The 25,370-nt window shown below is 41.7% G+C and overlaps 1 protein-coding gene across 3 annotated transcripts in view; it reads right to left on the bottom strand.

Moving 5' to 3' along the window:
- The window catches only part of LOC126267208 (homeobox protein araucan-like), a 629,127-nt gene that overhangs the window by 264,318 nt on the left and 339,439 nt on the right, over positions 1 to 25,370 (bottom strand). Inside the window, exon 1 of one of the 3 annotated variants that reach the window (XM_049972184.1) lies at positions 14,632 to 14,974. The exons of 1 other annotated variant lie outside the window; for it this stretch is intronic. In XM_049972184.1, coding sequence (XP_049828141.1) covers positions 14,632 to 14,742 — 111 coding nt within the window. In that variant the 5' untranslated portion in view covers positions 14,743 to 14,974. Of the gene's footprint in view, positions 1 to 14,631; positions 14,975 to 25,370 lie in introns of those variants that run through there. One more of the 3 variants, XM_049972199.1, reaches the window with a different exon arrangement.

Genomic DNA, 25,370 nt, shown 5'->3' on the forward strand with positions numbered 1-25,370 from the left:
TATACATCAGTTCACCTCATTATTATGAACCTTCACAGAAATATTCCAGTTGACAGCCGGCCGGTGTTGCCGAGCAGTTCTAGGCGCTTCAGTCTGGTACCGCGCGACCGCTAAGGTCGCAGGTTCGAATCCTGTCTCGGGCATGGATGTGTGCGATGTCCTTAGGTTAGTTACCTTTTAAGTAGTTCTAAGTTCTAGGGGACTGATGACCTCAGATGTTAAGTCCCATAGCGCTCAGAGCCGTTTGAACCATTTGACAAATCTCCTGTGTAGGCAGAAGGGTAAATCTTTGAAAACTTTATTTTTATCGAAGTTGGAGAAAGAGCAGTGGATATTGCTACAACATACATGCTTAATACAGTGAAGGAAAGACCACAGTCAATAAAACGTGCGAATAAAGTTACCAACGGCTTTCCAAACAGTCTACGCAAGCCAGGAGAGTATCTGTCTCAACGAATGTAAAAACTGGTTTTCGATGTGAAACGTAGAATTTCATTTGCCGTCTGTTGTAAAACATATACCTGTAACAATCACTGCACTGAAAACAACCCTTAAATGAAAATATGAAACACTTTAAACTCATTCATTTAAAATAAATTTACGTCAGAAAATACGTACCATTACAATCTATTCAGAACATTGCATAGGAGGCTACGCATTTTGAGGTCATCACCAACAATTCAAAATATACCAATAAATTACAATTCATCACATCCGTGGACGAAATTTTATACAAACTTTAGGCAGACGGCCAAAGACATACAAGATTTTATGGACTGAATATTCATCTCGCATTAACATGACAGGAAATGTGAAACCACAGTAACAAGTGATGTTGAAGTTGCTGTGCTTTATTTACAGTAGCTCATTTCGATCAAAATCAAAAGGCTTCAGCGGGAACAGCGTTTGTGCGGAACAGCCTATGGCTATTCTTCAATGAAGTTACAACTAAGAAATAAATAAAACCAAAGCTGGCAAATTGTAATGTAATGGGATCGAGGCGAAAATTTCGTCTAATTGTTTGATACCCACTTTTTAAATCTAAAGCTCCTATCTGTTGACAGCAAATCTTCCCATTGAGTAAAATACAAAACCACAGAGAAAAGAAAATAGTCAGCAGTGAACAATAGAAGGCGATTCACGTTTCCACCATCTTAATCACTTGTTTTCTGAGATGGTACTCATACTGCTAGCGATAAAATCATTCTGCTCTCTACAACAGATTACTCTCTTATTCTTTCAAGAACATAATTTGCAAACAAATTGTTTTATTAATAACATGCACAGAATTTTTCTTTCCAAGTACATTTTGATAACACAAAAATTTACATCGGACATAAAGATAAGCTGGTACTAAAGATTACATTTGAATCGTTTGTTTTGTTCTACATTTAACGCACAATAATATAATATTAGTTTCTTAGTTACATATCTAGGAATTTCTAATACTGTGACACTAGTGGTGGTTGCCTAATCAAGACAAACCGTAATTAGGTGGTACAATACAATGATGCCCCAGAAACTAAACTCCATAATATTAATAAAGGAATCATCACCTTCAGAAACACCCAAGTCAAAGATAAGGGCAGATTGGAATGACGGAAACTAAAAATTTCATAAAATAATTGTGTACAGTGAAAGTGAACCTAAATCTCCTAAAAAAAAGGAAGTACAGGTTATTTAGTGGGCACGTTGTTTCCTATCGATTTCTACAGAGTACGGGACCAGCAACATTTGTGTGCTGAATAAATTCAGTGTAGATGCAGTTTACACACTCCTCAGATTATTGAAATACCGCAAATTCTATAACGTGAAATAGAATCGCCATATGAAAGCAGTTTCTGGTTATTACAGTACTGTATCCGGACTTACAGGGTAACTTCGCACCCGGTCAAAAATTGGTCGTAGGTGTCGTCAAAGACAAATCTGTAACTAGCAGCAATAATGCGAAGCCAGTGGCTCCTTAGGAGTCGTAACGCACTGTATCTACAGCGTCAGTCAGCAAACTCACGGCACGTGCCAGTCTCGGGGGATTTGGACGCAGTTCCTTCAGAAACGTGACGTCTTTGGCGAACCGAGGCGGGCTCCCGCCTCTCCGCTATTTGTCCTTAGGCGACAAAAACCCCCCGGGCCTGCCTCCTTGTGGTGAAATGCCGTAACGAATCCCATAAATCTCCGGCAACTGGGGAGCGGGGCGAGGAAAAAATTTAGTACGCCACGCTCCTTTCACAGAACACAAAAAAATGCCTAAGGACCCCGTAGGAGAACATTCCTGTATAGACAAACAACATCACGCATCGTTAAATCCATTTGACAAACAAAGGCGCGTAGCTCCTAAGAACGACGACACAGTTGGCCTATTGTCTGCGGTGAGATGGTGCGGTCGCCACATCATCGATATTGCAGACACTTCTCTCTGCTCGGAGAGTTATACATGCACACAAGACAGTTTCCTGTTACCCACTTACCGGTATTCCTCAAATATTTCAGTTGGAAAATCTGCTCTGACTGAAGTATTTGATTAAACTGTCACTGCGTGCTTAAAGGCATGACAAATGTGTGTCTAGTGGCAATTATCACCGAACAATAAAAGGCGCCAGGACATCTACAGGAATAGGGGAGAGCGTTGTAGCTTAGTATACCTTTCTTCAGGCTTTCACCATTAGTCAGCTCTGTAACAGAAGTTTAGTAACATTTCTTATTCCATTTTTATATGCCAGCACTAACTTGTTATAGGCCGCAGTCTTTTTCTACAATTAAAAAATTACTCAAGAACATGGAAGTGTTCCAGATGTGGAAACATGGTACAATGTACCTATATACATGAAAAAAATACTCTACACAAATTTAAAAACGTTGCAATAGAGTAAATCTTGTCAATATTATATTTAGCCTATTGCTCCATTACACGCCAATAATCAGTAATTGAAATCAAAATATGCAGAAGTATTATCAAAAACAATTTACTAGTTAAATACATTTTGAAATAGAAGCTATCGAGAAAAAACCAGTTTCCATTTTGATGACAGGTAAAATTATTAAGACGCTAAAGAAACTCAGTTAATTTGCAAAAACCATACGTTCCTGTTTTGAGGTATAAGGTGGTCCACAACATACGAAGTGTGACTTAACTCTCCACAGATAAAATAAACAGATCTAAAAATAAAATTCTGCGCCTGAAGAATTAACAATATTTTCCAAATAACTTTAATATATTATACAGAACTTAAATGTTTGAACGCAAAATGTTTACAAGTGCTGCACAAAAAAAAACAGCCTCATGTCTAACAACAACGAGGGCTGTAAAAACTGCGAGAAATGCTTGTAGCTGTCTCAAACGCGCTTTTCTTCATGTTATTCTAAAATCAATCACTAGACTGAAGTATCGACTATAAAGCATATATTCTTACGCACGCTATCCTCCATACACTCATGTACTAATAATAATCAGTTGAACTTCAGTTATACGATAAATCAAAAAAAATCTGAAGATTGTTGACTCGGGTAAGTAACTTGGGATTACAATTATGAATAACTTAAATTGGAACGATCACACAGGTAATATGGGGAAGGCGGACCAAACAGAGTTGATAGAACAATAAGAAGGCACGACAGATATATGACTAATTGAAGAGATTGCCTAGATTGTACATGTTTGTGCCGTTCCGGAGTATTGCTGTACATTTTACAGTCCTTACCATATAGGACGGACGGAGTATATCGATAAAGTTCAGAAAGGGCAGCTCGTTTTGTATTACAATGAAATAGAAGAAGTAGTGTTTGGGATATGGTGAGTTGGGGGTAGTAACCACTAAGACAAAGCCTTTTTCGCTGCAGCAAGACGATTTCACGAAATTTCAGTCACAGTTTCTCTTCCGAATTCGAAAATATTTTGTTCATTCCCACCTACCTATGGAGCAATGACCCCAGTGATACAATAATACTAATCAGACTTATTTTGCCTAAGACTTATTAGAAAGTGGAACATTAGAGAAATTTTTTTGAAAGCGCTCGTACAGAATACTCATTTTACTAAGGTTTGAAGCTCCTCTTTTCGTGTTTGCGATTTAAAAACTGCGTTGTTTTGGAAATCAGCCCTATCCAAACACAATTAGTTTATTTTTATATCTGCCCAGACATGCATTGACACCAGTGTGCCAACTTCTGTGGGTTAAATTTTTATTTCTGTAAAGTAAAATATCACACTTGTAATAATTTAAATTCTGTAGGCCAGAGAATACACTATTTGCAGTTTGCTGCAGAATAATCATATGGACGTACCTACAAATAAGGTGGTGATTGTATTCTTTATCTTCTTTTTCCTCTATAATGAGAAGGCTAAGTGACTGTCTTCTGTTAGTCTAAATGGTATGAGACACTTTTTTTATCGAACCAAACTTAATTCTGTGAGTAAAATCAGCCAACTATTGACGTATTATGCATGATGAGTCGTTGCAGTATTCTTCCACCTCATTTCCACGTTGTGTAAACAGAAGTGCAATGAACCGCTTGTAGTTTTTGCCCACGCCGAAAGCCATTTAATCAAGTGCTTACTAAAAATACATATGCTGTTTTTACACATCACCGGATATGCCTTCTGTACGGTAATACAGAGATCACTGACGCAACACCAAACTTATTGTGAGATGTAAAGCGTTACAAATTTCAGTATTTGTGCTTTTGCCAAAGGTATTAAGCGCCCAGAAACAGAGGGTGAAATACACGAAATATTTCATCCTGCTTTTACGGATGTACTAATAGTATGCTTATAAACGAAGAACGTTAAATATGCTTTCGTGCAATTAGTTCAGAGCGCAAGGGAAGCGGGAGGCTGGGTAACGTACTATGTAGATTCGAATCCAAGAAATACTGCTTCGTATCACCACCAACATGTATCCTCTTTTTACAATGTCGATCGCAGCGTACTTACTGGTATATACTAGTTCAATGTTACTGTTCACAGTGTTTCTTTGCGGTTGCGCGTTGTACTTTGTACTAGATGCGGGAGTAACCCCATTTGTTGTACAAAATCATAATCACCTCACAAAGTCGGAAGTAGAGTTTACTTGGAAAAATCATTTCCAGTTACGAATTGCTTCAAAAGGTTGATAGGTCACAATCCCTTGCCAAGAAGGGGAAAAATGAAAGAAATTAATATTATGTACAGCAGCTAAATCGCCTGGTGGTACACAGATATAAAATGAAAACTAGTCGCTTTTATGTAAAGTGGATACCACGCCTCGTCAAACAGGCCTGTAAACTTAGTCTCCAAGTGCCAAATTAAAGGCAGTTGCTGTAGCCCGTATTATACTCCGGCGGGAGTACCGTGCACGTACGAATTATCAGCTTGTTCTGCTAATAACACGCTCCCGAATAGATTGTTGTTATTATATGTATAATCTTCGCTAAGCTGTTGCAAAGGCGAAGAAACTGGATACGTAACGAGCTGTCAGAGCTGATCGATGGCGGCGTAATAACACGGCGGGGCCCGCAGAGGCAATTACAGGCGTCGTGGGCCGTTCGCGGGTTTTTAGCGGCCGCCGTGAGAACGGGCCTCTTTCCGGAGGCTCGCATGCGGGCCACATCACGTGCGCAGCCCTGTCTTCTGAGAGCCGGCTGCCTAACGCTACTGCCACCGTCTGTGGAGAAGCTTTACGCCTACCCGTGTGCCAGGGGTAGTAGAAAAGATCGAGCAACACAGAGAGGAAGGGCATGACTATCTACTACGTAAGCTTCAAAGACGGATACTAAGAAAAACCTATGACTACAGACCAAAAGGTAGGTAGGAGTGTAGGAAGACCACGAAGAAGATGGCGCGACTCTCAGTAAATTGCTTGGTTCCGGAACAGCAAAAAGGATCTAACCCGAAAATGTTGTGATGATGACTTACTTAGTAACTGTTAAAAGAGCGACGGCGTTCTTTACCCTAAAAGTTTCCTTTCTCTTATGTTAGAAAAGGGGAGTTCCTGAGAGTCCTTCAGACTGTAAAGAGTTTCACTAACTAGGGAAATGCTCTCTGGCAGGAGTACCGTGCACGTAACGTACGAATTATCAGCTTGTTCTGCTAATAACACGCTCCCGAATAATTGTTGCTATTTCATGTATAATCTTCGCTAAGTGAACTCGTTTTCAAAACTTCACTTTCTGCAAAAGAGTATTTCTTTTTTCTGCACATAATGTTTTGCAGAGTACGGTGTTTTAAAGGCCTAATTCGGAAACATAGAGAAAGCGTCATCAGGGAGTTCCAACGGCCGCACTGGGATTCTGGGCGTTTCCACAGTTTGTATTCTCCCGAAAAACGTTTTACTTTTACTCATTGTAGTCAGTACATTGTGTAAGACACAGAATAAGGTTAAAGCAAGTTATCTCCTTTATAGCATACCTCTTTACCAAATAGAATACATCAAAGCTGCACCACCCTCTTGTCGACATGGCGGTCATTGCGGCAGCCTCGTATATCCTACGCCGACACGGCAGGTTTGATACTATTGATCGAAAGGACAATATATGTATACTTCGTGCTGAAGGTAGTCAGGGCATGCATTTGGACCAAACACCGACAGCGCAACGTTCTATGAAATGCATGTGGCGCAGTTGTATCTCTGTCCTTTATCAACCCTATCAGTTTCAGTTAACAACCATCTCACACACTGTATACAGCAGAAAAACATTGAATACCAGTAATGCTTAGAGTCTAATCAATTACAAATGAGGTATCACGCATTATATGAAATATACCTCGCAGCTGTTGTCAGTCGCCTTTACTGAGCAATAGCCAATGTTCAGGTGACCTCTTGAAGGCGGTATAGTGCTTCTGAGAACGACCACGTCATTTTAGTTTAAAATAAAAATTTGATGAATGCTCAAAGTGTGATTCTGTTTGTTAAGAACATTTATAGAATCAATATTTGTTACAGAGGGTAAAATAACCTCATGTTTAATCTGCACAAGACAACAAAGGAGAGAATAGGGAACATACTGAGGCGTACCAATGGTCGTGTTCCCTTGCTCCACTATAATAATTTGCATAGTAGTGGTAGTAGTAATAGTAGTATTTGGGCAACAAAATAAGTGTCGATGACCGAAGAAGGCAAGATATAAAAAGTGCAGGCTCGCAACAACAGGAAAAACACTTCTGAAAAAGAAATATTCGTTAACATCGAAGATAAATTTAAATAATGTTTTATATATGCCGGCTCTGTAGCTGAACTCTGTAGCTCTTGTTCAATTAACAATTTCAATAAAGATACGTAACGGCCACAAATAAGTTAAAAAGCTTTATCTTTCTGCAATGTCTCTTAGTGGCACTCAATTAAAGCTTTTGAAAGATTTTAAAAAAATCTCCATCAACAATTCTTAAAATACTGGATATTGAAATGTTAGGAACTCTTTCTCCGAGCCCATTTGTGAAGAGTGCAGCCCTCTAAGCAAAGGAAATGTGGATGATAAACAGTTCACACCAGACGGTAACAGAAGCTTTTCAGATCTGGTGCTAAAGATGAAAGCTAAAGATTAGACAGGTACGTCAAGTAACTAATGAGGAGGTACAGAAGACAACCGGAGAGAAAAATTTCTACTATAACTTGATAAAAAAAACGGAGACTGGTTGTATGGCACACGCTGAGTGAATAAAGAACTGTATACCAGCTAATGGAATATGTGCGTTGAATAAAACTGTGAAGGGAGACCAAGAGATGGAAACACCACTCAGATTGAAATCGATGTAGCTTGCTATAGTTGATGTGGACGGCTCTGTTGCTTCTGCTGCTCCTACCGCTGAGTACGGGTTCAAGGAGCTTAAACATCTAAGGATATCAGATTTATCAGATTTCTGTTCACCCCCCCCCCCCCCCCCCCCCCCGGGACGGAACCAGTGCATCCCATATGTTTACTTCTTTACTTCGAGAGTAAATTCGTAGCACATACGTGAAAACGTTTTCTAAATACTCGTGTAGCATGTATCTGAGGTAGGATGGGTACCAGCCCAGCATTCACTTAGTGGGATACCTTCTAAAAACCACATCCGGCACACCGGCCCTCGTCGTCAATGTGCCTGGCGGAAAGAAACTTGTACCGGATACGTTAGGCTGTAGGCGTCACTTTGGTAACGGAGGGAAGATAGAGACAGAGAGGAGTGATAAAAACTGCAGTGAAAGAACAAGGTTGGAATACAGTCAACAGGTTCAGAAGGATATAGGGGACATTAGTTGCACAGATGATAACAGACTTGCACAGGATACACTAAGGTGGCTAACTGAATCAGACCAACCTTCGAAATACGAAGACGATAACAACAGCTCAAAGGGCTATCTGTTCATTTTGAGGATCAATCAGTAGCAGGCCTAGCCAGTAATAACAAGAGAAAATGTACGTAGTTACCTGTACACTGTCTTGTTTAACATTACTGGTTCTAACGTGATTGCGCTGTTTTTCTAAGAAGCAAAACGAACCAAATGTCTATGCATATGAGAGAAATTTTCGGAGATTTGAAAAGATTCTTTGGGGTTGGGTTGGGTTGTTTGGGGAAGGAGACCAGACAGCGAGGTCATCGGTCAGAAAAGATTCTTTGAAATTGTTACTAATCTTTAACAAAATTTTTAGTATAGCCTTATTGAGGGACAAATAGCAACCGAGAGCCATTCGGTCGCTGTCCCGAGAAGTCAGCCGAAGCCCCTTACAATAATTCTGCCGTAAAGAATGAGCAAACGAGGAGGGTGGAGCGAAATAATATTCCGGAAGAGCGGGGCTATAAGACGCGGGGGCGGCTACCCGACCACTTAGGGCTGCGCCGGGGGCGTTTGTCATAGCGGCCGCTTCCGGCGCTGCGCGGCTGAGTTATGTGCGGGGGTGGTCGCCGGGGGCATAACTCAGCGCGCGGCGCGGCCGTCTCAATTAACGACAATTAACTCCGCGCCGGCACGCACGGACCTTGCCGGCAGGAGCCCCCAATTACCAAGTACTGTACCCGCAATGACGGCCGCACCGCTTCGTAAGCGCTGCGAGCTCGAACACACGTCATCGTCATCTTGAAAATCAGCTATGCTGTATTAGCAACGCGTGAGTACGAAACAACAGGCACGCAGCATCGAAGCCGCATACGTGCGTTGCACTTTTGACGATGTGTAAGAAGGACACATCGTAACGCCACCTATATTAACTGTGGAACAAATACGGATGCATGTTAATCCTTTCTGCTTCATCTTTATAATCGTAAAACTAATGTTATGGCGTGTTGTAACAGTGACCAAATTCGTATAACTGCATTGTACCAACGAAAATTCGTGTTTGATGGACAGGCACTTTGTAAAACTAGAATCGATGCAAAAGCGGTTTGTGAGAATTATTTGTGTGTGTTAATGCGGTTACGGGAGGATCTAAGAAAGTAAACATTTGAAAGTACACACGAAACGCACAAAATTATGGAAGATGACCATGCATTCACTGCCTAGGAGTAGCTATAGAAAAATATTAATTTCCCGTGGAACATCCAAAATCTCGTGATTACTACTCAACTTTTTCGCCAGTACAAAACAACTTCCTGTAAAACACATTTGAAAGCAAGTCTTTCTAACAAAAATAAAGGAAAGAAAAGACAATATTAATAAACTGTGGGAATACTGGTCCGTCAGTTATCTCAACAACTATTATTTTAAATGCTCAGACATGTTTCAGCACGATTGTTCCATCATCATCGGTGGCTATTTTTATTCGACACTTATTCTGTATAATCTTAGGTCGTGTAAGACAATTCTTAATTATTCTACGGCTTCCTGTTCACTTCTTCGTGATGCCTTTTCTTATACAGGCCTAGACAGAAACAGGACAGGCTTTATAGTGAACCACATTCACTGACAACTTCAATCTTCGAATGCTTCAAAACATCGGCAATGAAGAAACGGAATCAGCGTATGTTTACAAAACATTTAATTAAAGACGATTTCTGAGGTGGGAATCATTGTCAAGCGAAGCTGGAGCAAAAACTTTAAAAACTGTCACATCTCCTTAGCAAGCGCTCCAACAGCGCAGTGATTCATTGTCCACTCAATCTACGTTCCAGGCACTGATGAACTGCACTAGAGTAGTCACAGTACTGAGTCTACGACGCTACTCAGTCGGAACATGTTTCCAAACAAATAGTGAAGCAAGCATAAACGCAAATATTTTGTTATTATATGTAAGGAATCACGAAAATCTACTGGAAAACACGAACTTACACAATGACTAGTCCGCCGAGTAAAATTCGTTTATCGTTTCCCGTTATTAGTCACCTAATAGACAACATTATCAGTACCTGATACAACAAAAATGGCCAATAATCTTAGTTGCCAGTATACAAATATACGGTCTCAACAAAGCAGCTCACAACCTTTTAATACCGAATGGAAGTTGATTTGATTTTTCAGCAACAGATACCTGATTACGCGAACATTATTTGGCGTACAACAGAATCTCAACTGCTACCTCGCGCCTCCCTCGTCGGCAGCAAAAATACTGCGTCCAGAACGGAAGGACCCGCTATCAGACATGCACTCTATTCACCACACCCTGTGTTCATAGATTTACATTCGAGCCCGGAACCCCCAAAAAAGAGAAAGAAGCAGAATATAAAGGAGGCGAGCTCACCCTTATGAAAAAGGAATAAACAATGGATTTCATATTTCCGAAAACGTGAGTTCGCAGCTAGGTGGGGAGCGAGAGACCGCGTATGGAAAATTTATTCGCCGCGTGGGGGAGAAGTGGCCCCGCGCTGGAATATCACTCTTCCTGCGGGAGAGCAGTCGGCGCGGGGGTGGACGCCGTGATGCAGGGCCTTCGGACGGAGCGCTGACTGCTCCACACCTCTCTCCCAATTCACTTACCGAGTTCCCTTATCCCGTCTAAGGGGCGAACGCTACTTCCAGAATTTATTTCAGCAAATCAGAAAATTAGACAAATCGGACGTAACTGGCGCACATATCACCAATTGCTGTGTACGCGCGCAACTTCGAAGAAAAATGCGTTCCATTTAAAATTCTTAAATGCACTGGGCAACATGCAGGATATGGCTTTCGCCTCTGCAAGAGGCTGCAATTCTGTTGCTTCCACGCTGCCGGAAATTGCGGACGTCAGCTTTGAAATACTTTGTTATGCAAACTGGTTTTCTTTCTTTTAACTGTTTATTGTTTTGGTGTATTCGCTATCTATTTCAAAGCAACTACCCCTGCACCATCAGGTACATTAGCACGTCAGTGATATGATATAACAGAGAAAGTATCAGCACTGTCATTGATGTGATATACCACAGAAAGTCTGTGCTGTTAATGTGCCTCAGCGTCCTGTAGTGTTGTAGCAAGGCTCTTTCTCAAACCTGGGCGGCTGCCGGTTCTACAGAATTACTGAACATGGCTTTGCCTAAGGAAGAACACCCACCAAGCACTTCAAAACAGCAGCGCCTTAGCAACATATGTTACATTGGCCGCTTTTAGCTATTTAACATCCGCAAGGACACCGATAGTCTTACTTCTATCCAGTAACACCTCCGGAACGTATGGCCTAGACACGCAGAAACAGTCAGCCTGACAGATACCTCCAACTTGGCTAGAGCCAAACCAAGGTTACTGCACAAAGATTATACGCACTTCAGAACATTATCAGTGCCAATGACTTTATATATATATGCGGTTCTTAATACCTTAACATTGGCAAATCATTTTTCAGTGGATATAAATTGCGCTTCCTACGTCAGAAGCTGCTTTTCTAAGGCAATGGCAATGCTGAATCGTAGCAATAGGACCTTTTAAACGCCTTATCCACCGTTGACAGGAGGACAAAGAACAGGACATGAGGCGCACACAACACATGTCATGGCGAACGCTGATAAACTAACGACCGCCTTATCTCCTTGAAGCAGCGAAATTTAGCACGTTTAACAAAGCGGACAGCGACAGGGGGCCCAAGTATCAGACCCGGAGCTAAGGTAACGGTTCTCAGTTTGCCCGACACTGGATTCAAATTATTATAACTAAGCGGAGAGGAACACCCTCTAATGCACACAACGTTCTGACAGTTCCGTAGGTCTTCATGAAAAACTAGTGAACCAGTGCCTTCTGTCTAAATGTTTCTACGTCTTCTTGGAACCATATAAAATGGACTGGCTCGTTATCAACCAAGACATTTCGTGTTTGGTGTCTGTGAGGTTCTTGTGATGCACGATTTAGACGATGCGGCAAACGACGCGGATGACGACCGCGTTCAGAGCAGGCTATACCGAGGCATTCCGGAATGCGCAAAACCCATTTAATGGAAGCAAAACGATGCACGAATTATACGCATAATGTTTTTGTTCTACCGACGCCTTTGACAACTCAATAGTCATTCCATTGCGTCGCACAGCCTAATAAATAACCTGCGGTCTGTTTCGATCTTGTGTGTTCAATTTATCTTTTTATCGACACTAAAAATCCGTCTCACTCAACCTTTGTCTCTCCGGCGAGAAACAACTAGTCGTAGTTATGGAGGTAACGAAAGATTCACAAAGCAAGTACTTAAAAATTATAAGAAAGGCGGAAGAACGGCAAGCAAAAAAGCAATGGTAGGTGAATACCAAACTAAAATAAGCAGCAATTTATTGGAGAGTAGCAGTGTGCCTAGAATACAGCGCCGTTAATAGGTATGTTGTCGCCACTAAAAGATATTTATTGACGTATTATCGCAGCAGATGAAATAAAAGATAGGGACAGCAATCAAATGTCACAAACGGTGAGTGAACAGAGGATATATTGATAGGACAACATTAGATAAACATCTCGAAGTGTCGGCATTGCTACAAAACACTGAAATGCCACAATCGCGCCTCTCTGCAGCTATCAACGTTGGACCTTCCCAAAACGCAACGAAGAAATCGTGGACGCACTGCTCTCATTAACATATACGCAACCCGGCAACGATTCTCACTCTTGGCTGTAAGCAGATTCCGGGCCCTTATACAGAGAAACACGCAGGTACTACGTCCTATCAGTACAGGCAGAAAGAGGGGTTGCCGGTGTGACACACGCGCATACTTAGAAATATAAACCTCTCGTATTAATTCCACAAAGACATCACTCTGCGACCATAGTGATAATTGCACAATACTTGCGTGATTTCGACGGTATGCTGTAGCTTAGCTAAGTTCTAGGAATACAGAATAGGCAACCGTTTATGGGAGAAAAATCTCTTACAGTGGGAAGCTGCTGCATAGAAAACGTTTCGGTAGCACGAACAGTTTCTCATGTCGGTGTTCGCAGCATATCATTGAAAACCTTGCAACGCTTAAGTTCCATGGACGAGCTGAACAGTGTTCCTACTTTGATGTCTCAAAGCATCCATTACTCATCGAGTGAACGTATGCTATTCGATCAGACTCCTGTGACTTTGTGTTTTAACAGAGGACAGGGGAAAAAGTGGACAATTACCAGGAGAAAGACAAGAAACCGATAATGCTCGCACCCAGAAAAGATATCTCAGTCTTATTTCGTAAATCCGATACACAGTATGTATATTGAAAGCCTATATGGATGTGCCAGCAGTTTCCTTGCCCACGCTTGGGTGTGTAACACTGCACGAGCTTAATAAGCTCCATATGGTGCAGAACGTAGTTCACTCCAATGTGGAAATTAAGGACAGCAACATAGCAACGTGTATGTACTGTAGACGTGAGTAATTCAGCTTATTTGAACTACGGTAAACACTGACTGAGAAGCGTACATTAAATTACAAGAGAACAATACAATAAACTTGCTGATTGGGAACGCGGCACATCCTATGCGCACTTTTATATCGGGCTGACCATTCCAAGGCACAATAATGACGTTGCAGAATCCAGACAAAGAGAGACAGGCCATATTTACTAATTAAAAACTGGTAAAAATCATCAAATGCAACCAGCGTACAGCAATATTTTTCGACACTATATGGGAGTACATATCGGGATACGAGATGTGGAGAAACGAACACAGCGAACGGACGACGCGAAGCGCACCAGCCACGGCGGGTCCGGCGGAGCGGTCGGCAAGCATGCGGGCAGCGGACCGCCACCTGCCGGCAACGGCGGAGCGCGCGGCCGGGCTCTGCCGTGCTCCTGTACGCACAGGCACACGTATCTCTCCGCTACGCGAGCAGTACGATACACGCTGCCCACTGGGCAATGCTGAATCCACGATGAGCAGCGCAGGCAATACTTCTCTTATACCGGAAACACCGGGCTTTCGTACTTCCGACACCTTCCCCCCTTAAGCGGTTAGTAGCAGCATACTGACAACCATTTGGCCACTACACAAGAAACGGAGCTACTGCAGCATCAGGAAGGGGGCGGGGGGATACTAAATCACCTAATTGTTGCCTGGAAACATCTGTTTGGTATGGCTAACGTGTTTGTAAATTATCCCGAGCACTATCTCAGCCTCCCAACTGTACTTCGAAAAAATTAACCAGCTCCTTTACCTAAACTGTTACTCGGACTACTGATTACAAAACCATATTTTATTCCGAACAAAGAAATGCCATAGCAACAAATGCACAAATGGTACGTGACTTCCGCACAGAGCGCCACACACGCACGCTAAGCTACTGAGCACCAAAGAATAAAAACAACGGAAAGATGAGGCTACTTACAGCTGGATGGCAGTAGGCCGGTCCTACCTGCGACGCCGCAGGGTACGAGTAGCCGAACTGCGTGTACGCCGACATGGGTCCGCACAGCACGGGAGCAGCAGTGTCCGCCATGGGTCACAAGCAGAAGCGGCTCGCCACACCTCTTCACATAGCAACCGCTCGAAACGCACTCGGAAAATCACTCCCCTACGGCGGCCAGGACGAACAATTGCACCCCCTAAACACGCCGCCGTACAACAATGGAAGCGGCACAGTCTTGACAATTTCGGCAACAATGAGTCCGCCAGGAAGGCGCCGCACCTGACCCAGGCGATGCGTACCCCGTGACTCGCGCGATGCGACTGGCTCTCCTCTGCCGGCAGACAACCGAACGACGCAGTCGTGCCTTCCCCCTCCACCGCCTGGGCGGGGCGTCTAGCGTTCCGGCCAACGGCCGCCCTCGCTCCGCCCGTCACAATGTGTGCTTCGGCCAATGAGCGCAAGGGGGCACGCCCCTGTTGCCCCTCGGCCCGCTGCGGTTGCCACGCCTACTGTACCTAATCCCCTCCACGCCGCCACGCGGCCGGTTGCCGCCGCCGCTCCACAACAGGGCAGTCAATATGCTAATGCTGCCCTTTAACCATTATAAATAAAGCAACTGATTTCGATTTGTCGTACTGAATAAACTGAGAGCCGCTGTTAGTATCAAATATCCGGACACGGAACAAGTGTTCTGTTTAGTGAGTTTGGTCTCGAGAACGCAGCAGGCACAGTGTTGGAAAACCTGGGCTATGAAGTTCGTAAGGGAATGCAACTAGAAATTCAAACGCACAGGTAAAATTGACACTTCGCCTTAATCGTCGATAATCAAACGCATTCTTTTCAAAAAAATACTTTGAGGCAGTGTTTCACAGCCAAACACACAATGCTTTCTGGAAGCATGTTGGAAAACGAAAATGTTACTGAAACTAATATGTCTTATTTTGAACGATTTCTGGTGTTTCGTACGTGGCTATTGTTATGTCCGCGACTGCGTAGACCGAAGATAACCATTTCAGGTAGAAAGCTGTAATAATAGGCCCTACAGTTGGTGATAAATTTACTCTTTGTGAAAATCAGCCTTCAGAGAAAACAAAAAAACAATTTTACTGTTGGCAGAGCTTCTTTCCCGTTTTATGTGTATGAGGCAATAAAGTGCGTGGATGGTGTGTTTACTGATAGTATGTGAAGACATTAATTTATGTGCTTACAGAAAGCACAGCCAGCACTGTATTCTAACAAATGTCAATGAAACAGAAATATGGCAATAACTATTCATTACAGTCTAGACTGTGCCTTGAAACGAGAGTACAAACCCCGGAAAATTCGTGGCAAATATATTTCAGTCCTTGACAGCATAAGTATAAATACATGTAACTGAATTTTCCTAGCTTTTATTCGGTATCACCGAATGATCTTTTCATCTGCTGTGCACTCCATATCAGGCTACGAAGCTAAAAAAATGGCGTTTCAATAGTGTTGTGCAATCTCGGATAAGTCCGGACTAATTTGGTAATTGGTAGTAATATTTCATACAGGAATCACAAAAATTCCAAACCTAGCAGTTTGCTGCAATTAAAACATTTTTGTGAATTTGCTTAAAAACTAAAGGGTACTTGCTGAGCTGTGCATCAATTAACACTTATTGTAACTCACAAATGTCATAAGTAATTTTCGAACTTCAATTAAAAAGAATGGTTTTAAACGTATGTGAATGGATTTTTCACACGGAGCAGCTGCGTTAAAGACGGCACAATTTTGGAAAAAAATAGGTGTTTATTAAACACTTTAATAAATTAGTCTCAATTTCCAACCGAGAAGTAGTTAATGATGGTGGACTGTCCTATGACTAGTAATGTACAATTTAAGTAGTTTGTCACTGACATTTGATTGGTGATTCGTTACTAATCATTACAGTATCCTTTTGCATATGGGTAGTGGTGCATTTGTGACGTCTATGGTTGATACACTCACTCTTCTTACGGGACTTCCACAAAGCTATTTGGAAAACTCCACAGTGGAACAATTGTCTTTATTATGGAAATGTATTCACGCCCATAAATACGAGATGTGATCAACAAATAACGGGAACTTTTGCTTTTCTAAAGTATATTTATATACTTATTTACCTCAACTTTGTCCCCTTCAAAGCAATCCCTCTCAGATATAATATACTTGGCCACCACTTTTTCCAATCTTGGAAGCACTTCTGGAATTCACTTTACGTTACGGTGTTCAGCTCCTTCAGCGATTCTGCTTTTATCTCCTCAATGGTGGCAAAACGATGTCCATTCATGGTTTCCTCCAATATTGAGAATAGAAAGAAGGCGCAGGGCGCCATGACTGAGACAAAATAACGGTTTCGTTTTTTGTCAGAGAATCACGAATGAACACTGAGGTGTAAGCGAGAGCTTTACCGCAATTTCCACGAGCTGTTTTGCCACAATTCTGGTCGCTTTCTTCGGACTGCTTCACGAAAACGGGGCGTAACTCCCAGGTAGTATTTCTTATTGACCGTCAGTCAGGACTCATTCTGAACCATCCCTACGTAGGCTAAGAAAAGAGTGAGAAGAACATTGCTATGCTGCGCGGCCCCTCCCGCCGGCGGTTCGAGTCCTCCCTCGGGCATGCGCGTGTGTGTTGTTCATAGCATAAATTAGTTTAAGTTACTTTAAGTAGTGTGTAAGTCTAGGGACCGATGACCTAAGCTGTTTGGCCCCTTAGGTATTCACACACATTTGCACCTTCCCATGTAACCGAACTTTTGGAACATTCTCGACAGTGGGTCGATTGGGCCTTGGTTTGGACGTCGTACCAATATACAATGTTTCGTCACCCGTTACAACCTTCTTTATAAATTCTGGATCGTTGTCTACTTCACTGAACAATTTCTGAGGGATGTCTACGCGACGTCGTTTCTGGTCGAAATTCAGCAGTTTCGGAACAAATTCTGCTGCTACACGTTTCATGTCCGAGACATACGAAAAAAATTGCTTGGCGTGTGCCAAAGAATATGTCGCCATCACCAGCAACGTCTCTGATGGTGATTCGCCGAATTTCCAGAACAGTTTTCTTTACTTCTGTCACACTGTCGCGTGTGTTAGGGAGTCCAGGGCGATAGTCGTTTTCAACGTCCTCTGGACCCTATTTGAAAGGTTTACACCACCCGTAAACGCTTGTCTTGCTCATAGCTGATTCGTCAAAAGCTACTGTCAACATTTAGAATGCGGTCCTCCACTTTATTTCATTTTCAAGCAAAATTTAACGTAAATTCTTTGATCCATCTTTTTAGTAAGTAAAAGTTCGCCGAGCACTCGAAATCAGATAAAACCTTCTCGATTGTCAATGATGAACTAAATATTGAAAACAGCTAGAAATGAAAACATACATCAGGAGCATGTGTACCAAGAAGTTAAAAAGAGCTTTGAAAATCGGATGTATATCAAAAGATTTCCCGTTACGTTTCGATCACATCTCGTATGGTTTATAACTAGCAACTAATTAACACAGATGGCTGTCTGAGTTAATATTAACAAATAACGTTAGGAGAGTTGGCTACATTTCAGTAATATGTTGCAATTTTCTAATCTTGCACTCGGGTCTGACATTGGAATAAGAGATATTTGTACACAGTTGCATCACGTTTGCCGTCATGTAACATTATGATGTTTCAAATGTGAAATAATGACTCGTACATTATCTTGTTCAAACGGGAACGTACCAATACATACAGTGTTCCATCTGTCGGTACATATCTATAGTGCTCGTAGCTGAGCGCATAATGTGAATATTCTTACGCTGAAGTGGTTATTGTAAAGGGACCGGAAGATTACAGCATTTTGTTGGAAAGCGTCGAGCAGGTTTAGTTAAAAACAGCGGACGGCCGGAGTTCGTTTATCGCAAAACAAACGAACAAGTTTGCTGCATTTCCATCCATTAGCATAATAGCTACGGGTTAAAACTCGAGTGGTACTGTCACAGCGAACTGCTGCGAGAAATGTAAAACAAGGAAGATAAGCCTGTGACGGCGAACACGTGCAATATTTTGTCGAAATGTCCATCAAAGATTCCCGATAAGGCCGTTGAAGTATTAATGTGGAGATGCGGCCTAAAAATGGAACGAACGCAGTTAAGCGGATCGATGTGGAACTTGAGAGGGCGAACAGCGGAAGGGAGTCGGTGGGACACAGCGCGCTTGCATTACAGTAATTGCTGCCGTGGCGTGTATCGGCCTGTCCCCGCCTATCGTGCCCGCTTCCCGCTGCGGACGCTTAGCAGTACCTCACAGCCGTGTTCAGTTCACATGCTCTGTCACAGATAAAAAAAAAATTCAGATGAAGCATTCCCATAGCCTGTTCTAACCGCGATCTGAGGGAACTACTGCGTTCCAGGTAACGCTGTGCTTATAACAGATTTTCGTTGATGTCTTTGCTCTGTACTGTGGTACATATCTGTGTAATGAAACACTTCGTAGCACATGATATTTCACAACAACAGTACACTGCAATGAATGATGTTATCATTATTTTCTCAGCTGTTTCAAACTGCCTCTCTGTGGGGGAAATATCTCGCGAGCTTCAGAACGTCAGTACTTGTAGAAATGGATAAAAACAGGAGAAAGAAAGTCACTATAATTTTTTTTTTTAATTTGCGAAATAGGGTCTAACCATCTTCGTAAGGATAAAAGCAAATACAAATGTTCCTAAAGTCATTAGCATCACATGAGTAGTTAAGTTTGTTAGCATATTTTATAGATTCTTTGTCTCCTCTTTATATGTAGTGGGCCTGAAAATTACCACTGGGCGGTCAGAACTTCGTATGTCATCGTGAAATGCTCGTATGACAGTGTCGAACAAAACATAAAAAAATAACCTTTTACATTTGTCTTTGTTTCCGTCTTTTTTTGTCAAAATACTCTCACTGTCGTTATCCACGTACTTACGAATGAGTGGTAGCTTCATGCAAGGAAACGGAAACACAGTGAAAAATCAAATTTTTAGTTAAAAAAGAATGGAAAGGATGAGCGGTAGAATACGAAGCATGGAGAATGAATACTACGCCAATTAGAAATGACCTATAGTGAGGATTTAACTCAGACTCAACAGACACCTCGACAACAACAGATTCATAAGATTTTGACTGAACCATTAACTTAACAGCACTGCCTATCAATGACACCTTGAAAGTCAGTCACACCAAGGGCAGCGGTGTTGGCTTTGCTATCACAGCACTACTTAGATTTAACTTCTGCCTTGCTACGAGCGGATTCCTGACACAGGAAAAAGACAACCAAGACAACAAGGAAGGAAAGAAGATCAGCGTTTAACGTCCCGTCGACGTCGGGGTTATTCGAGACGCGTTGTATCAAGGATGGAGAAGGAAATCAATCGTACCGTTTCAAAAGAATCATCCCGGCATTTGTCTGGAGTGATTGAGGGAAGTACCAAAAAACCTAAATCAGAACGGCCGGACGCTGGTTTGAACCATCTTCTTCCCAAATACACGTCGCTCTGTTAATCAAGAAGAGAAGATGCGTTTATGGTCTTTGCCCCGAAATAAGAGGAAAGCTGGATAAAATTTTGACCCGTGTTGAAAAGAAGGTCGTATCAGAAAAAAAATGAATGCGGCATATAAATTAACTCTGGAGTCTAACAGCTATTAACAACTTTTAAGCGGGATTCAGAGAGAGGAAACCAGCCTACAAGTACAGCGTGTGCCAAAATCTCAGTTTTATAGTCTCACAATTTTATGGTCAACAGCAACATTCTAGACGCCTTCCCATGTCAATTACATCTCGGAATAAAAAATGGGGGCTCTCTTATCCACTAAGCGGTTATAACGGATGAAAACAAAAGTAAACCTCCAGCAGCTAAGGAATATCTTGTTTCGAATCTGGGTAGCAGATGGAGGCTATGGCAAATGACATCTTACTAATTATTTTTTTTCATTTTTAATTGGGCGTCACAATAATAGCGCCCAGTGTGCGATGTAATTGGTGACAGTTGTAAATAAATCAAACGGGAATGCACGCCGATGAAAAAATAAATTTCACAATGTTTTAAACGCTTAGCACATTGGATAATATTGTACACAGTCCCTTTCGTCGCACTGTGATAAAACAAAGAGAAGAAGCACTTTTATATGAGGACAGAGTAGTTTCTCGTTACCTCTAATTTGTTTAACTCGTAAGAAAAAGCACAAACCTCACAGCCCTGACGCGCCACTGTGCTCCAAATAGCACCATATAAACCATTGCATCTGTTATTGTTACCTGTCAGTATTTATTTTAATATTCTTCACTATAAATATTTCACATTGACGCAGGTTAATTCTTTCTAGTTCTTTCGAAAATAAATCGAATATATTACCTGTTTCCTACGATCTATCTCAGACGAAGCAAACGTCTGAAACCGTTGCGATTAGGGCTCTAGCTACGTAAGCTAAATGTGATGTAAATGATATCTGAAAAAAATGCTACTCGAAGACAGAATAAATGAAAAAACGGAAGCACTTTCACAAGCGAATACAAAAAAAAAAATGGTTCAAATGGCTCTGAGAACTATGGGACTCAACTGCTGTGGTTATCAGTCCCCTAGAATTTAGAACTACTTAAACCTAACTAACCTAAGGACATCACACACATCCATGCCCGAGGCAGGATTCGAACCTGCGACCGTAGCAGTCCCACGGTTCCGGACTGCGCACCTAGAACAGCGAGACCACCGCGGCCGGCAGCGAATACAAAACTGTGAAAGAAAAAGTTGAAACCTATGATGAGGGAACCCTCGGTGAGTTTCGTCCTCATACCTCGTTACAGCCTCCGCCCAGTCAGTGGTTTAATTAAATTAATACTCGTTCCAAAGACCACGAATAAGACACTTGGTAACGATTTGGAACGTGTATGTTTACCAGAAGGTTTCTTTACACTACACTTTTTTATTTTAGAATTACTCATTCATATCTAAAAATTTATACATTGAGTAGAAGGAGTTGTCATTTAGAGATTCTTTTAATTTGTTTTTAAATGCTGATTGGCTACCTGTTATAGTTTTAGAGCTATTTGGTAAATGACGAAAAATATTTGTGGTAGCATAATTCACCCCTTTCTGAGTCAAGGTCAGGTTTAACCCAGAATAGTGAAGATGATTCTTTCTTCTAGTGTCGTACCTATGCACTTTGCTATTATTTTTTAATTAGGTTGGGATACTAATAACAAATTTCATAAGTGAATATATGTATTTTGAAGGTACTGTGAATATTCCTAGTTCCTTAAGTAATTGTCTGTAAGGTGATCTTGGGTGGGCTCCAGCTGTTATTCTGATTACGCGCTTTTGTGCAATGAATACTTTTCTCGTAATGATGAATTCTCCCAAAATATGATGCCACGTGAAAGCAGTGAAAGCATAGTAGGCTAATTTACTTGTATGTTTATCACCAAAAATTGTAGTAAACCGAAAAGCATAAGTAGCTGACCTGAAACGAACAGCAGATCATCACATTCCCTGTGACAGTCCTGGAAATATATGTGCTGCTTGCTCAGCTCGGTAGACAGAAGAAAGAAAAAACTGCTGGATTAATGACATGCAGATCAACCGTATGACACTTTAGAAATACAAAATAATACAATATGCATACAGTTTACACATTTACGGACACATTATTAATGTAATTCCGAGGATCCCCAGGGTACGAATTTTGAGGCCACTCTTCCACAATGAGTCTGAGAGTCTGTCCTGGAAGCCACAGATGCATTCTGCAGTGGTAGTCTTTTCCCAACTGTGGCATCTATCCTGACATCCCCCATAGTTGGTTCGGATCATATTAAGTTTACTCCATGTCCTCCGTGGCAAGTTTCGCGGTATGTTGTTGGCACGGAAAAAGCCCTGGAGATCTGATGGAGTATTATTAAACCACTCTTGTGCCCAAGCTTCGTGTAGATTGAAGTTATCGTCCGCCAGGATGTCCTCATGAATTGGCAACTGCTGTTAATTTGTTCCCACAAAATTGTTGTCACTCAGGAGCCAGTTTTGTTACCTCAGCGAACTTTTTGCTTTAGATGTTTTCCTCCTCGGTTGACTCATTGTCTCGCTCAAGTTCACCAATGCTTTCAGTTTGAATCTTATGCAGAAATAGAGTGTTACGAATGCAGTATAAGTAAGTGTAATAATAAACACAAAAGGCTAATCATTACAGGTACTCCCTGGAGTACTGGCAGTTTATGACACGTAAACAGTACGCCAAGACGAGAAAATAAAAACAAATTAAAAAGCGAGAAAAACTAGATTAAAATATGATAAATTCCACACATAAGCGAATACTTATTACCATTACTTCTACTGACAGTCGCAGTCCCCACAGCACAGTCCATACTGGATGAAAAACTCGGATATCTATTTATGAACTCCTTTTCAGTTCGCGTCTACAAACAATTAGAACCGTCTTCAGCAAGCCACTCCGCTCGTGCATCGAGCACCTTTTATCTAAGACCTGAACGATTCAAAATGTGCGATATTTCTTCTGTGTATTTGAACTTACATAAACTGCAGTTCGTACCCCGTCACTTTAGACGTCAAGGACACTGGTCGTGTGGTACGCACCTTACCTACGAGGGGAAGTCAAATGAATACGATACAGATTGAAAAACGTTAAGTAAACTATTTGTTATTGCAATCCGTGGGCGTCGATTTACTTCGAGCGAAGAGGTGCACTCATGGTTACCACCGTAGTTCCGTAGGCAACCGCAAACATTTTTCCATGAAGGTATTGACCGTCTTGTCTTCAGTGAGATGACGTATTAACAGCTATAGTGATTACTTTTGAAATAATAAATAGTTTACTTATTTGTGTTCTTCTGTCTTCATTCGACTGCACGTTATGCATGACGCAGAAAAACAATTTGAACTAATGTGTAGGGAACAACGGGGAAGGAAGTCGGCCGTGCGCTTTCAAAGGAACCATCCCGGCATTTGCCTGGAGTGACTAAGGGAAATCACAGAAAACCTAAATCAGGATGGCCGGACGCGGGATTGAACCGTCGTCCTCCCGAATGCGAGTCCAGTGTGCTAGCAACTGCGCCACCTCGCCCGGTATAGGAATTAGGGATCGCAGTGGCGCATTTTCGGCGCACCATGAACGTAATTCAAATCTGACATTTAGATGAAAATACAATATGTAAAGTAATTAACAGAAATATATATATAAACAAAATATTTGGGCTAACTAATCGTCACGATGAGAAAAAGAAAACGTTCGTTTGAATCGTATTTATGTGACAACGATACGGCACTTCTTTAGAAATGAAAACGATTGCATGCGCTTGTTTAATGTTACAAGGTGTCCTAAAAATGTCAAAGTAAATGAAAAATGAGTATGCTCTTGCATGCAGACTTGCCAGCACTTAATTAATATAAGTATGTCGTAGAATACGTTCAAACTGACTGTCATTTACACGCTGGCATAGAATGTGACGGCGATGCACGTAATTAGCGTGTTCTACAAAATATTCCGCCAGTAGTCGAATTACTTCTGCTGCTGCCACCGAGTCCTGTTCACTCTCAGGTTTGAAAGCCTCACACAACCTCAGTTGCTGTTGCATGTAGCGCCTTAAGTAGGCAACAGCGTCCTCTGGTTCCTATACTCAGATTCCTTCGTTTGATGGTGTCTTTGAGCCTACACTTTTGGTGAAATTGTTTGTCCGCACACTGTATATTCTCTCAACTTTCTACGGATTTTCGGTTATCCACCTAGTCACTAACAATTGCTCGTTTCCTTATCACTGCTATGTAACAGTGTAGCTGTCAGAAAATTAACAGCAAAAGAAAGTCTTTTAATATTTACAAAACCATTAAGAATCCAATTGATTCCACAAATTTAGCGGTCGACTATGGGAAGTTCTCTTAATATACAGTTTTTTAATTTTTTTTGCCATCTGAAGATCGAAATAATCATCCAACGCACCGACATCGTATCGTTCTCATCAGATGTTTTTCCCCTCTGTGTTTTATAAATCCATGGCAAGGATGGAAAAGGGAAACAGTCTTGATCGTATCAGAGGAACAATCCTGGCTTGCAGGTGAAGTGGTTTAGGACACCACGCGCAACATCTCTATCTGGATAATGAGAGAAGACTTGAGCACCTGATTCCATCCTCCTTCTGACAAAGCGGTTAGTATGGAAGTTACAGCACAGTCGCTCACACGTCCCCAGACTTGAGTCGTGCACATACTGCCCGATTGCTTACGAGTAAGAAATGAATTAACCTTTAAATATATCGTATAAATTGGACTCTATGGAGAGTGCAACGTGAAGAAACAAAAAAAGATGAAAATTTAGAAAAAAAGGCTAAGTCTCGTGTGATGAGACAATTTTTTTTTCAGTTTATGGAAACCGCTTACTTATCATCATTAGCATATGAATTACTGATTAGGTGTTCCTGCTGCCCCACTTAATTTTTGTTGTTCCTGTTTACTTTATTAATCTATTCAGTCTCAGTAATCATTATATTTCATCCCAAACGAAAGGTGCACAGTCTTTCTGACAAGTGTCTTTGCCGCACAAGTCGGAAGTTGCGCAAGCTTTGCTTCCAATTATGCAGTGTGTCCTGGTCGGAATTGGTCGCTTGTCTCTAGCCGTTGTTCTACGATATGGAGGAAACAGTCGTGCACTATGCAAAGCTCTGCTCTATCGGTGCCGGTCCCAAGCACCTACAAAGCGATTAACAT

This window comes from Schistocerca gregaria, chromosome 1 (genome assembly GCF_023897955.1).
Source record: "Schistocerca gregaria isolate iqSchGreg1 chromosome 1, iqSchGreg1.2, whole genome shotgun sequence".
Classification (NCBI taxonomy): domain Eukaryota; kingdom Metazoa; phylum Arthropoda; class Insecta; order Orthoptera; family Acrididae; genus Schistocerca; species Schistocerca gregaria.